The sequence below is a fragment of the Epargyreus clarus genome, unplaced genomic scaffold (genome assembly GCF_041222505.1).
Source record: "Epargyreus clarus isolate Ecla_fem2 unplaced genomic scaffold, WU_Ecla_fem_2.2 ptg000005l, whole genome shotgun sequence".
NCBI classification, from domain to species: Eukaryota; Metazoa; Arthropoda; class Insecta; order Lepidoptera; family Hesperiidae; genus Epargyreus; species Epargyreus clarus.
The window spans coordinates 13708271-13722208 of NW_027332213.1; the positions used below are offsets into that span (position 1 = coordinate 13708271).

Sequence of the window (13938 nt, forward strand, 5' to 3'; positions counted from 1 at the left end):
CGATGTCATCCGTCGGGCTCTTGTCACCATCAACGTACCGGCTACCTTGGAGCCGAACGGTATAGTGCGTGATGATGGCAAGCGGCCAGATGGTTTGACACTCGTTCCCTGGAAACAGGGGAGGTCCTTGATATGGGATGGTACATGTGTTGACACCATGGCACCGTCTCATATTCGGGCGACCTCGATGCGTGCTGGTGCGGCGGCCGAATCTGCGGAGGCTGTGAAGCGGCGCAAATATGCTGCTATTTCACAGAATTATATATTTGTGCCCTTCGCAGTTGAGACGATGGGACCGTGGGGACCAGAAGCGAAGCAATTTTATAAAGAATTGTCTTCGCGCTTGATTGAGACCTCTGGTGACCCAAGAGCTGGAGCTTACCTCGGTCAACAAATAAGTTTGGCAATACAACGAGGTAATGCTGCTAGTATCTTGGGTACACTACCGCGGGGCAGCGATCTGGCTCATTTATTTTATTTATTATAGTTTTAGTTATTTTTTTTTGATTACTGTAAATATTTTTATTTCTATTTGTTTTAAATTTAGTTTAAGTATATTTCATAATAACTGTAGAATATCTTCTATTAGTATGTTTAATACGAATAATAAATAAACTGTGGGTAATATCGATCGTTTATATAATAACGGTTTGTAATTTTATTGACTTCATAAAGTCACAATACTGAAGTGAGTCCTATAATTATTATTTTTTGTTACATTTGAATATTATATCCGTTTGACGTTAAGTACTCACTTCCATTCACATGTGTGAACTAATTAAATTCCTACTTGAAGTCAATCACAAATTTATCAATATCTTTTATATCATACTTTCTGAAGTCAACAAGAAAGAACCCACTGAAGTCAGCTTCCTTATGCAAGTTGGAGAAAACCCCGTACCTTACTTCATAAAGACTAACTTAAATACCTATAACATTGTTATCCAATCTGAGTGTCGCTGAAGGCTATCCAGTCACCGGTTTGGAAATATACATGTAGTGTGTCGAATGGTGTATAATTTACAGGGTCTCGATAAAGTAGCCGTCGTCGTTGTTTTGCTGTGATCGCCTGTAGTTTTCCATCTGTAATAAATACAAAACAATATTAAAAACTCAGTCATGATCAATGAAAGGTACCAGTACTTTTCGATTGAAGAGGTATCACCACAAAAGCTCTTTCTAGCGTAAGGCAGATTGCATTTCGGTAGATTAGTAAATATTTGTCTGTTCAAAATAAATTCGTAATAGTATAGAAATTATTTTTGGGCTGTTAGGAATCTATCTAGCTTCCTCAAAATTGAAACCATGCAAGGAAAATGGTCCAGGTCCTTACCCAATGTTTCACTATGTTCCGAAGCTTCATCTTCACCACATCCCTGGGGCCAGGGTTGTCCTCGCGCTCGAAGACACCTGGACAAAACAGACAGTACAATTTTATAAATTAAGTAGCATTTTTGCGAAAAGCAGGTGGTATAGTGGTTGTAAGTTAAATATATCTGCCGTAACAACAATTTAGCGCTATATCGTTAAAATCTGAAAAAAGTACCAGAATAGACCTATAACAGAACTCTCGAAGAAGTTATTTTTAACTGAAGTTCCTTAACATATTCAGGAGCATTCCCATAACGTAAACAATAATAAGATTGATATTTATGACGATTATCTTTATTGATACTTTGATTTACTTTTTGAAAGTAACTGTTTATAAATAAACAACTTTAGATTTATCCAAAAAAATACCATAAATTGGTTACCTCCATCCCTGATGGGAATGATGTCGTCTCCGGAGGCCAGGATCCTGTAGCTGGAGTGCGGGTAGACGGGGTGAGGCGGCGTCTCCTCCTGGCCGAGCTGGCGTTCGATCAGATCCGAATTAGAGGGCTAAAAATGTTTGTTACTTAATTTTAGGATCTAGTCAATGTTGATTAACCCTGGAGCCATTTCCACACCGATTTCTGCCTTATTAGGTATTCAATTAGATTTCTGAGTTCTGGTTTGAAGAGTGTGGTAAAGGAAAATGATTTCATGTAGGAGGATATCCTATCTGGGGTTGATTACAAACGTCCATGGGAGACAGTGGCCACTTACCATCAGATGTTTTACTTCTGCCTTTTAATTCATAAATTTAGAATAAAGATAAAGTACAATATTAAAAAGAATAATAAAACGCGGTCAATTGCGGTCAATAAAACGAAAAAAGAAATTAAATGTAAAAATGCGTTTTTGAAAAAAAATCTACAAAGTATAAAGAAGAACTTTAAAGTTTACGGCTTCTACTCGTACCGCACGTATCCCTACATAAGTACATACTTACATATGTGTTATCAGACAAGTAATTGAAAATTCTCATTTAATTCAAATTTTAAATAACCAAACCTAGTTAGTAAGTCAAGACTCTTATTAAATTTTCAAAATGTGTGTAGGTCGCGCACGTTACCTAAAAGTCAACAAATTTCGCACGGGTTTGTTATAAACTCGTGCTTAGTTATCCAATTTATCGATACACGAACTCAAGTTCCGTTGTTTCTTAAGCTCATGTTTACAAGAACAAGTATGAGCCCCGGGCGAAATGAGGTGAGGTCCATTTTGAACATAAATATTGATGGTGGAAGTTTAGATGTGCTCGTTTTTTAGGGAATTTACGCAAAATCAATACATCTGACGTTTCGTAAGTGATTAGGTGTTTTGCATTTATAACGTCGTTTTTAATACTTTTGTGTATAATTAGTACAGAATTTTATCTTAATAATAATAATAATTTTATCAGAATTGGTTAATTGCAATTTCTTACTTGATTTAACCTCGAACTCAAAGATATAAAATATGAAACTATATTTGATTGTCAATGCAATGTTAATCAATAATTCATTATTATGTCTGTCTGGTTGAACCGGAACCAATTTGCGCTTCAGACCGCTCCAACCCGCGAATCCCTCCGAATAGTATTCATATTAAATAATTACAAAATCAAAGTAAGATTTGACCTACATAGGTAAATTCAAAAACTAAAATACCACGCACAATAGAAAGCATCACTTTTGAAATATTTCTTAAGCCAAAAGGTCAGGTTATCAAATACAATAGATGGAGTTCTTCTGAGTTTCAACTGAAAAATTCTTTGAGACTTGACACCCTATGGGCATAGTAAATATACCATAAGGATCAACGCACATAACGGGAATTATTTTTACGAACAGCAGACCAAATGACGTATATAATTCCTACTGTCTATGATAATAAATTGAATCCGACTTGGAATAAAAGTCAGCCTTAAAATTAATGAATGATTACGCGGTAGAGTTAAATAATTTTCCAAATTTATTTTGAAATACTCGTGCCTCTTGTTTGTCTTTTTATGGATTAAATTTTTGAAGATTGACCAACGTTCATTGCACTTCGCCAAACAAAATGAAGTCCACAATGACCCATTATAAAAGGTACATTTCAAAATAACTTATATAAAAAACAGTTTTCATATTCGAAAGAAAAAAAGATCAATCTAACAAATAATCTCGTTAATACGATTATGATATATTAACTAAAATATTTAGGCACTTAAAACAATATTTGTCAAAATATCTAAATAAATGTTAAATGTTTTAAAAACTATTTATAGTGTACGCTAAGCCTTACGGGCAAGAAAGGAAAACAAAAGTCTCGAAAAAACAATCGCCGAGGCGCTTCCTACTTCAAGATGTTTTTTGAATGAAAGTGCACCTTCAGTTTAAAACGTAGTAGCGAATTCAAATTCAAATTTAACAATCAAGACAACAATCTCCAACATATGATTATCAGCTTCCAGTTCCAGGTTCGAACCCAGCTTTACAAATATCCAAATGATAAACTTAAGTATTTGTTTGAATATCATGAATAACAAAGATTTGTTTGAAACTTAAACTTTGAAACTTAAACGACTTTACTAATAATTTTACTATTACGCAGCTTTATTGTCTAGAACTAAGATATTATTATGTAGTTAGTTACTCGCCTCCACGCAACGTAAAGCCATGGGATATACCTAGTGTACAACATACGGTTCATCCTAAATGAGAATATGAGTGAAGACTTGAAAAGATGAACTTGCAACAACTTTAACATAAAACTAAATATTAAAAACAAACTAGCAACAAGTGTACGTAGATACTCTTAAAATTACTAAAGTCATCAAACACAGCTTAATCTAACGGTCTTTAAGGATATTCATAGAACGATTGAAACTATTCACATGACACACATAGTACATATAAAAAGAGGTAGCGATGAGAGACAGATAACCCACGCCGACGGCCACCGGTGTTCACCAACGACTGTCACCACCGACTTTCACCGATTGACGCGTGCTGTAGTCAACCATGAGCTATCACAGGTAGCTGGCAACAAGTGGTGACACTTGGTGGTAATCGCTGAAGGTAGCTAGACAATAGATGACCGTTCGCGGTAGTCGTCGACGGTCAAGTGAACTGTTAGTCTTAGATATATTCTCTTACTTCCTCTACAGGTGCGTCGCCAGATCTCTTCCCATGGCCGCCGTAGCACGAATGACCAAACGCAGAGCATCCACCTGCAACAAATCATAAAATTAAATAACCAGAAATAACCAGACTATCGTCTAAGTATTAACATTGAACACTTATGAAGATTTCCTCAAATGGTCACAGATCACTGAGAGGACCGCACAGAATAGAACAAATAACAAATGTTTAAAATCTACATCCATTTGAAATAGAATCCCATGTCCTCCCACACACCTATTGTTTACAACGGTATGCGGCCACACATACCGTCGTCCTTCCCGGGGTTACTTGCTGGACAGTTCGAGCACCCACTCTTGCCGCCCGCAACCCCAGAAGCCCCCTTTTAGTCGCCTCATACGACAGGCAGGGGATACCGTAGCCCTATTCTAGTCCCGAGACTACAGGGACAAAATAAATTAAACCTATGGTGGTACTACAGACGAACGCCAAATAATTCTCCCAGCTTTTAACATAAAAAGTACTTTTTAAATGCATTCGTTTCATCCCAGAATATTTGAAACAGGTACAAAAATTTGTTTATGGTAATTTGGATAAAATACAGAGAGAAGCGAGGATTACTCACGCTCACGCATAAATATTAATAAATTCATATGAGTTCGTAAAAACGATAATCATTTTGTAATTTAATTGAAACGACTCATTTGTTTCACGTTTCTTGTAATTATTTGCAAATGGAAGCTTGTGAAGGATTTATTTATTTATTTTTATATTCTTATTGTAAACGTCAATTAATGTTATTGGTACTATTGAAAAGGGTATTTTGAACGCTTTATTCAAAAATAATGTAATGTTTATGACGGCTTCTATGGTCCGTTATCTACGGATTTATGCACGGACAGCTTTTTTTATAATATAGGAGTAGCAGCAGTCCACCTGATGGTACGTGGCTACTGCCGCCCATGGACATCTGTAATCAACCCCAGATAGGATTAGATATTCCTACCTGAGGCCGGCCATAGATGCGCCGTTACCCCTGAGGACTTAGCTGGAATGCCTCGTACAAGTATGTTTCCCTTACCACACCCTTCAAAACGGAACACAGCAGCGCCTAACACTGCTGTTATTAGGCAGAAATAGGTGTGGTGGTGGTGCCGCTGGAGTCGAACCACAGAGGGTTCTACCATTACTTTTGACATTAGAAGCCATTTTGTTATTCCAAACAAGAGGTCTTTGCAACGGATTCTTCCGTGCTACCACTGCCGATACTCTTCGGTGCATCGGTGCGGGCTGATTCGCACCTGTACGATAATTCGTCAAGGAGCTTCAGAAATCAGCACCGGAGAAAAGAAAAGATAGAAAATTGTTCTTCACATTTTTCACTTTTACATATTTAAATGCTAAATTTTCTTGAAAGTTTTTTTTTTAAATGCTTTCAAGTTTCAATGCTAGTTTTTTTTTTAAATGCTTTCAAGAAATGTGAATCAATTTAATCAATTATAAAATGTATGAAATATTTAATTGGTTAACTTTATTTCCAATTTGAAAGATAAGACGTTCATTTTACAAGATTTATTTAATACCATATAAATAACTAAGTAACAAACGCTACCTAAGAGCATTAACTCCAACGAAAACTTATTTTTGGGTAGCAAAATATCTAATTATTAACCCATTCTCATACTCACGCTACCAAGAATCAAACATCAATTTTATAATCCCACACGTCATTTCGTCGAAAAGAAAACAAAGTGTCATTGTGTAAAACTACAAAATGGCGCCCGTGACCCACTTCCTTTTCATTCAGTAAAAGTTGTGAATCGCCTAGACATAGCAAGTCATGTAATGTTAGTTATTAAAATTGTCGATGATAAGCTGAAAAGTTCCTGAAAATCATGTTAGGTTTCATTATAATAAAATTTCGGTAGGCACGACTACTTTTATTTCGATACAAGGTCTTATCTTTCAAGGTCTTTAATGATTTTTTGCCAAATTTGATTTTTTTATGTAATTTTAATTTATTACCAATTCATATTCAATTTTATTAGCAATGTTATATTACTAATTTTGTTTCACTACACTAACGTTATTAGGTTAGCTTGTAATGTTAGATGTAAGTTTGATTAAATAAATAATTGATAATTAATTAAAAGTATGTAAGTAGCTACATATATTTAAGGCAGTATTACGGGTTGAGTGTGATAATTTAATTATTGGCTCTAAAATCAGTAATTTGGAAAATAAGCTTTAACTTTAAACCAATAAAGTTTTATTTTAAAACGTATTATAAGACATGTACGTACGAGTACATATATTTCATTCATCAATTTATACGTTAGATCAGATATAGATAGTCATTGGATCAGTTTATTGGTAGATTAACACATAACTGGAAAAGTCCTTTTTTCACGATGATTTTCCTTCTCCAACAACAAGTAATTGTTTTAAAAAAAAACTTCCAAAAATGTCATTTAGATTCGAACCTGAATTTGTGTGTAATCAAATTTATACCCTCCTTAATGGGCAAATTATTAGTGATAAAGTTTACGGCCTCGAACCCACATCACGATACACCGCCACGACGCCATTAACTAGATTACCAGCCGGAACACTTCATGTATTGTGACGTCATTAGTCATTAATACTCAGGTTTAATGCCCTTAAGCTGAGGCCTTTAAAAGCTTAAAATGCAGTGATAGCCTAGTGGTTAAAACTCTGCCCCTCAAACGAGAAGTCCAAGGTTCAAATACCAGGCCATAGATTAGTAAAGATACTTCGCCTCCTTGAAATTGAATGAAGCCACAAACGGCTTATTAGTAAGTTCTTTTTTTGAATTCTTAACAAATAGAAACATTTTTAGAGAAAATTTACGAATAAATAACTAATACTGCGTAATTTACATAATAAATGAATAATTATTTCAAATATTTCAGAGAAATTTTAGCACGGAGACGTGGCAAAACTTTTTTACGCAACTATTTCAATTCTCAAAACTAGGTACATTTTCTTATTAGGAGTGAGTAATCTTTACTAATCTATGTACCAGGCAAGCACCTCTGATTTTTCAAAGTTGTGCGCATTAAACATTAATTGCTTTAACGGTGAAGGAAAACGTCGTGAGGTAAGGTAGGTGAAGTCTACCAATACGCACGTGGCCAGCGCGGTGCACTCTGCCCTAGAAGGTGGTAGAACCCTTTGTGGTTCGACTCCGGCGGCACCACCGCCACACCTATTTCTGCCTAATAACAGCAGTGTTAGGCGCTGCTGTGTCCCGTTTTGAAGGGTGTGGTAAGGGAGACAGACTTTTCCGAGGCGTTCCGGCCTAAGTCGGACTAATTCTCAAGAGTAGCGGCGCATCTGTGGCTGACCTCAGGAATATCTAATCCTATCTGGGGTTGATTACAGATGTCCATGGGCGGCAGTAACCACTTATCATCAGGTGGACTGCATGCTCGTCTGCTACTCCTATATTATAAAAAATGATAATAATAATCCTTTTCAATCTGATAGATCTGTGTCCAGCTGTAGGACAGTAATGGGCTGACGATGTAAGTACGCTGAAAGGCCTTCTCTTGCTTTAAGCCGTTAGACTTTTGGAAGCCAAAAATATCTTATAAATATATAATCGGTTACTATTTCAAAGATCGCCATTGGATAATGACTCCATATGCCCGTTATTAATATTCAATCTACCCAATGTTTTGCCTACCAAAGATCGACATTTGACTAGATAAAAAATAGATAGATTGAGTATTAATACTTGGCGCTAATAGTAATAGCCAAATTTCGATCTCTAGGTTAAATATGGATAGATTGAATATTATTAACGGGCGTTCATTACTTCTCTTTGGTAACTATTGAATCAATATTTTGATAGACAAAGTTCTGAAGTACTATCGTCAACAGTTGATATTATTATTTCCTTCCTATTTGCAACGATAGCAATGGTATGACTTTGTAACTACTCTGCAGTTCCAAATTTACATAGGATGTTAATTATATCTTAGGCATAGATTAGTAAATATACTTCGCCGCCTTGAAATTGAATGAAGCCGCAAATGGCTTATTATAGTAAGTTCTTTTTTTGAATTGTTGACAAATAAAAACATTTTTAGAGAAAATTTACGAATAAATAACTAATACTGCGTAATTTTCATGATAATTAAATAATTTCAAATATTTTAGGGACATTTTAGCACGGAGACGTGGCAAAATTTTTTTACGCAGCTGTTTCAATTCTCAAAACTGGGTACATTTTCTTGTTAGGAGTGAGTAATCTTTACTAATCTATGATCTTAGGTTATCCGAAGACATATGTCAAAACTAGAGATACATTTTACAAGCTTTTATTTAACTTGTTTTGTTAATTCCTATGTAAATGAGGGTCAATTCCTGAAACTGATTTTTTAGGAAAGAAAGAAAGGAAGAAAATTCTTTATTCAGGAATTTCAAACCAAATAACCCCAAATAAGTGACCTGAAATTGTAAATACATGTGTAGTTTATATGACAATGCATGATTACTTCAGTGACGTCATTCTTAATCCAATATGGCGAACGTCCCAAATCGGCGGGTCAATTAGTTTTTTTATTAAGCACCCCCATGTTATGGATATCACATGAAAGGTTTAACAGGGAAAATACGAAAACAAAACGTTACTAAAAGCATATTTTTAATATATTATAATAATGATCGTCGAAAAATAAACGGTTTATATTTCCAAATTTAAATTTATCATCATGGTCGTTGCCATCGTCAAGTGGAACGCGGTTATACCACGGCCATCGCCATCACCAAATGGAACGCAGACAAATCCTTGCTTACACAGGCCTCACATGAAACCAACCGAACTAAAAAGACAAAGTCGGTGAATAAGAAAGAACCTTCGACCAAATTACTAAAAATTTTAGCATTTCAACTTTTAATTTGGATGATATGGCATAATTAAGCCACCGCATACATTCGTTTTCCTTGTTAGGTTTCCTGATCAGAATTTCAGATTCGAATTTTTTAGAGCCTTTCGCAGACATACGGTTTTTTGTATCAGGAGTTTTACACCACCATTACTCTGAGTGACGCTTTCGTGAAAGCACGTCAATGTGGACGACGAGGAATTCATTGTAATTACCTTAGCAAAAAAAGAAATGTCGTTATTGGGTACACCCATTAAATACGTGCAGGATGAATGAAAGTCAGTTTTATCTCAAAAGAGCAAAATTAGGAGCAGATCCAGACGCATTTTCAAAATTACAGGATGTAGGTGAAATCATTTATTGAGCTTCATAATAACATACGAGAGATAAAATAATTCGCCAAGTACGAGTCGAACACATGGAGCAAGCATATGGAGAGTTCCGTACCATGAAATTCTGTTCCGTCATTATTTCTTTTATATATTTTAATATACATTATCTGTATAAATTTCAACTGTCTTCCTAGTACGATTGAACAGTTAGATCAAAAAATGCCGAAAAATACTGGTTTGTTGTATGGAGACCCCCTTTAATATTCAGCTTTGTTTTATTTTTAGTATTTGTTGTTATAGCGGACACCGTTATGTATCCTCTGTAAATCCAAGTCTCTATCTATTACGGTTCCAGAGATAGAGCCCTGTGACCGACGGACAGGCAGCGAAGTCTTAGTAATAGGGTTCCGTTTTTACCCTTTGGGTACGGAACCCTAAAATACACATATGAGATGATGTTTGGCTACGGAAGAAAAACTGACAAAAACATTTAAGTACGACTTTATTTTAAGGATACTCATAGTCATATGGATAGGACGTATGAAAAGATGTAGATGGACTATTCAAATTTACAGGTGAACTTTTTGATACATATGTATTTATGTTTTTTCAAAGATGGAATTAATGTTGATGGTGGAGATGAAACATTATAATATATAGGCGAGCTTTGCTGCACAGGCTATAGCTAGGATTACTATCACTAGTCTATTTACGAGATGATGAAGATGATGGACAGCTTCCCGTAATAATTTTTTTGACCAATTGAAGCATACCCAATTGGAATTCGATTTTTTGATCAGTAGTCATTTTCTTCATGTAACTTCTGAAACTTAGTAGAAATTTAGTGTCATCATCTTCAGTCACATTGGGTGACATGGTCTCTGTTTCCTGTTTATGTTGTAATATATTTAATATCTGTGTTGAGGCGTCTTTCTTAAATTTCTTATTCACAGATGGTGTTGTTTGCTCTACATTTTTAAGCTATTGCATAGCTTTTATCGCGGGCTTTGAGCGCGGCGACCGAATCGAGAAATTCCGTAACGAAAATAAGTAACACCTTTCAACAACACGGTTGCCTGGAGACTTGATATCCAACTATCAAGTCTCCAGGCAACCGAGTTGTTGACTGTCAATAGAAAAATATGGATATAATTGAATAAAGTATTATTTTACATTCCTTATTATTTTATTTGATATTGGCGACGAGATGTCGAATGAACTAAAAAACAATAAGGAAATACGAGCCAATTACGTGGGTTAATGAAACGAACCGAAAATTACATTTCGGGAATAGAAAAAATTGACATTGAAGAAATAAATATACGACTGAATTCTTTACAAGAAAATTTGAACAAATTCTACGCGATTCAAGAAAAAATTGAATGGCTTACAGAAGAAGAAAATTTAGAAGAGGAAATAAAATACAGGTACGAATTTGAAGAAATATATACAAAGCTAAAATTTAAATTTTTGAATGTACAAAAAGAAAATAATCGGCTAATACCTGAATGTTCTTTTATATCAGCAAGAGCGGAAGTTTATTTGATAAACTGTTAAGTGTCAAGGCACGCTTGAGACGTACACCTAATACAAAAGAGTATCACCTTATCAGTTAATGTCCGGCAGAGAGGTAAGAACCTATATGCATGCCTTATTTAAGAAATCCGCCCCACTATCCAGATTACATTACAATGCACCGCCAACGCAGGAGTTCGGACAAGGTGATAAGGTACATGTCCGCAGTTACACCAACCCAAGAGTTAAATGGGAGTTCGGAGTCGTCATCCGAAGATTAGGTAGACTCCATTATGAAGTCAGAACTGAAAATGGCATACTGGTGCGCCGTCACCTTGACCAAATGCTGCCGGCGCCCCTGGTGGTGTAAGTGAAAATAGCGGTGGAGGACTGTTGGATATCAAGTCTCCAGGCAACCGAGTTGTTGACTGTCAATAGAAAAATATGGATATAATTGAATAAAGTATTATTTTACATTCCTTATTATTTTATTTGATAACCTTAATTCGTCAACTTGAACACAGATGGCAGTAATACACATTTTTTTATAATCCGTGCAGAAATCTTAAAATTGCGTGAAGTATATTTTATATTCCCATTATAAAATTCAAAATTATATTACCATATTATCAAAATAATATGTTTTATCAACATAAGCTATGTTGAATTCTGGATTGATAAAATAACGTAAAAGAGTGTTTGTTATTTTTAAACGTACAATTGGGTACTTGACAGTTATAACAATAAAATATGAAATATGTTGGATATGATAGCTTATAAGTAAACATAAATTATGCAGTATTTCGTTTATTTTTTAATATGTTCTAAGTATTTTAATTTTTAAAAAGAAATTTTCGATTTTTTATCTGTGGATTTTAAATCCCAAAACGGCGACAGTGCTGCCTCAAATGTCATGTGACGTCACTACATCGAAACCTGTCGATCACATCGAAACCTGAAGTATGTGTAACGTCGAAGTTTATTTCTATATTTTCAATGTGTTGACGTCACGCTACGAAATGACACTTGACCGCCTGTTTTGGCGTAACGTTCCGTTTACCGTAATAAAAATATGTTTTTTATTAATAAATAGCCCTTTTTCGAAAAAATGATCAATGAAAGGCATATATAATACGTATATGAATTCATTAAAACAGTTTCCCAAAAAGTGTCAAGTAGCCAATTACAACTGACAGACTTGACAGCACAAAATCAAAACGCCATTATGATTTATGGTATAAATAATTTGTGTACAAAGTGTTTTATATATGAATAAACAAAGTGCATTTATTAATGAAAAATGCGATGTGTAACATTCGGCCAAATGCCACAGGCACATCGCATTGATCCATTTATATTGCTGGTTGTTAATACTTTACGTCACTTATTAAATACTTTTCTATTTTATATTTTAGAATGTTCAGTCTTGCTTGGAGTTATGAAATGTCAGCTGATATTTGCAATGTCTTCAATGGAGATATGATAAAATAGTGGATAAAGATGTATTAATGTAAATGTTGATGATTATGGAAGAATATATTGTATTTCTGGAATTCCTTCTGAGCGTTTTCATAGCATAAAAAATGCTATGCAATAGCTTTACCGCGGCAGTCTCCGAGTGCCACACGTATTTTTTTATATCATCCTGTTCTATAGTTTCTTCGTCACTTTGTGACTGTAATTGAGATTCACTACTTTCTGAATTTTCATCTTCATACTTTCCTTCAGATTTTCTTTTAGCATATATTGGCGTAAGAAAAGAAAGCATTTCACCGTAGACATATTTTTTCTTATTTTTAGCTGCCCTGCCACTGGAAGCCTTATTATTTTTTTGGAGTTCTTTTCTGTAGTAATCCCTAATGTTTGTCCATTTCTTCTTCAAATGGGTACCTGAAAAATATTAATAATTAAACGTTTGTATTTCAGATTCCTAGCAACTGGAAGTAATTTTGAAGAATTACACTTCGATTATTACTTGTATGACCATCCCACCAGATTTTGCCGTTTTAGTTGCGAAGCATGCTGCGAATTGCATAATTTTGTACACCACCGAGATGGTTATAATTTTAAAGATATGTTGACGTATTATTTTGAAGATTTATCATTCAGTACCCTTAGGCCGTTCGTCCACCGCCACCATCACCGAACCGATACCGAGAACGAGATTATTTCGGGCCGATTTTAATATGACGTGACGGCGATAATTTGTTCACCGCGACCAATGTCACCGGTTTAGTTTATTCCAGCTATCACGCGTGTGATGGGATTGTATGGACAAGTTCAAACGTGTTATATATTGCCGGCACATCGGCCCGTCAAAATCTCGAAATTCGGCAGCAAGGATGACGGTGCTCGCGTGACGGACGTGCGGTGGACACGCGGCTATTGTAAATGTATGTACCGCTACTTTAGCGCCGTCATTTCATTCTCGGTATCGGTTCAGTGACGCTGGCGGTGGACAAACGGCCTAAGTATGAGTTTTTACGTTTACTCGAAAACGTTTAACTTTTACGAATTCGCTTATACAACGCTCCCGTGCCAAAACATAAAAACTCTTACTAAGGGTACAGGACTCCACAACAATCTACAAATCGAAGCAGAACTATAAGAGACAATTTTCTTGAATACGATGATGCCGGCTGACATATCAATATAAAAATAATTATTAAAACAGATTGAAAAGTCAAAATAAAAGGAATACAATAT

At 35.3% G+C, this 13938-nt stretch overlaps 1 protein-coding gene across 3 annotated transcripts in view; it reads right to left on the reverse strand.

The window, feature by feature from the left end:
- Positions 1–643: 643 nt before the first annotated feature.
- The window catches only part of CCHa2 (neuropeptide CCHamide-2), a 53834-nt gene continuing 40539 nt past the window's right edge, over positions 644–13938 (reverse strand). For 2 of the 3 annotated variants that reach the window (XM_073073253.1, XM_073073250.1), the window contains 4 exons: positions 4488–4561; positions 1755–1881; positions 1334–1410; positions 644–1083 (listed from right to left, as the gene is read on the reverse strand). In XM_073073253.1, coding sequence (XP_072929354.1) covers positions 1021–1083; positions 1334–1410; positions 1755–1881; positions 4488–4561 — 341 coding nt within the window. In that variant the 3' untranslated portion in view covers positions 644–1020. The remainder of the gene's footprint in view (positions 1084–1333; positions 1411–1754; positions 1882–4487; positions 4562–13938) is intronic. The other variant, XM_073073251.1, reaches the window with a different exon arrangement.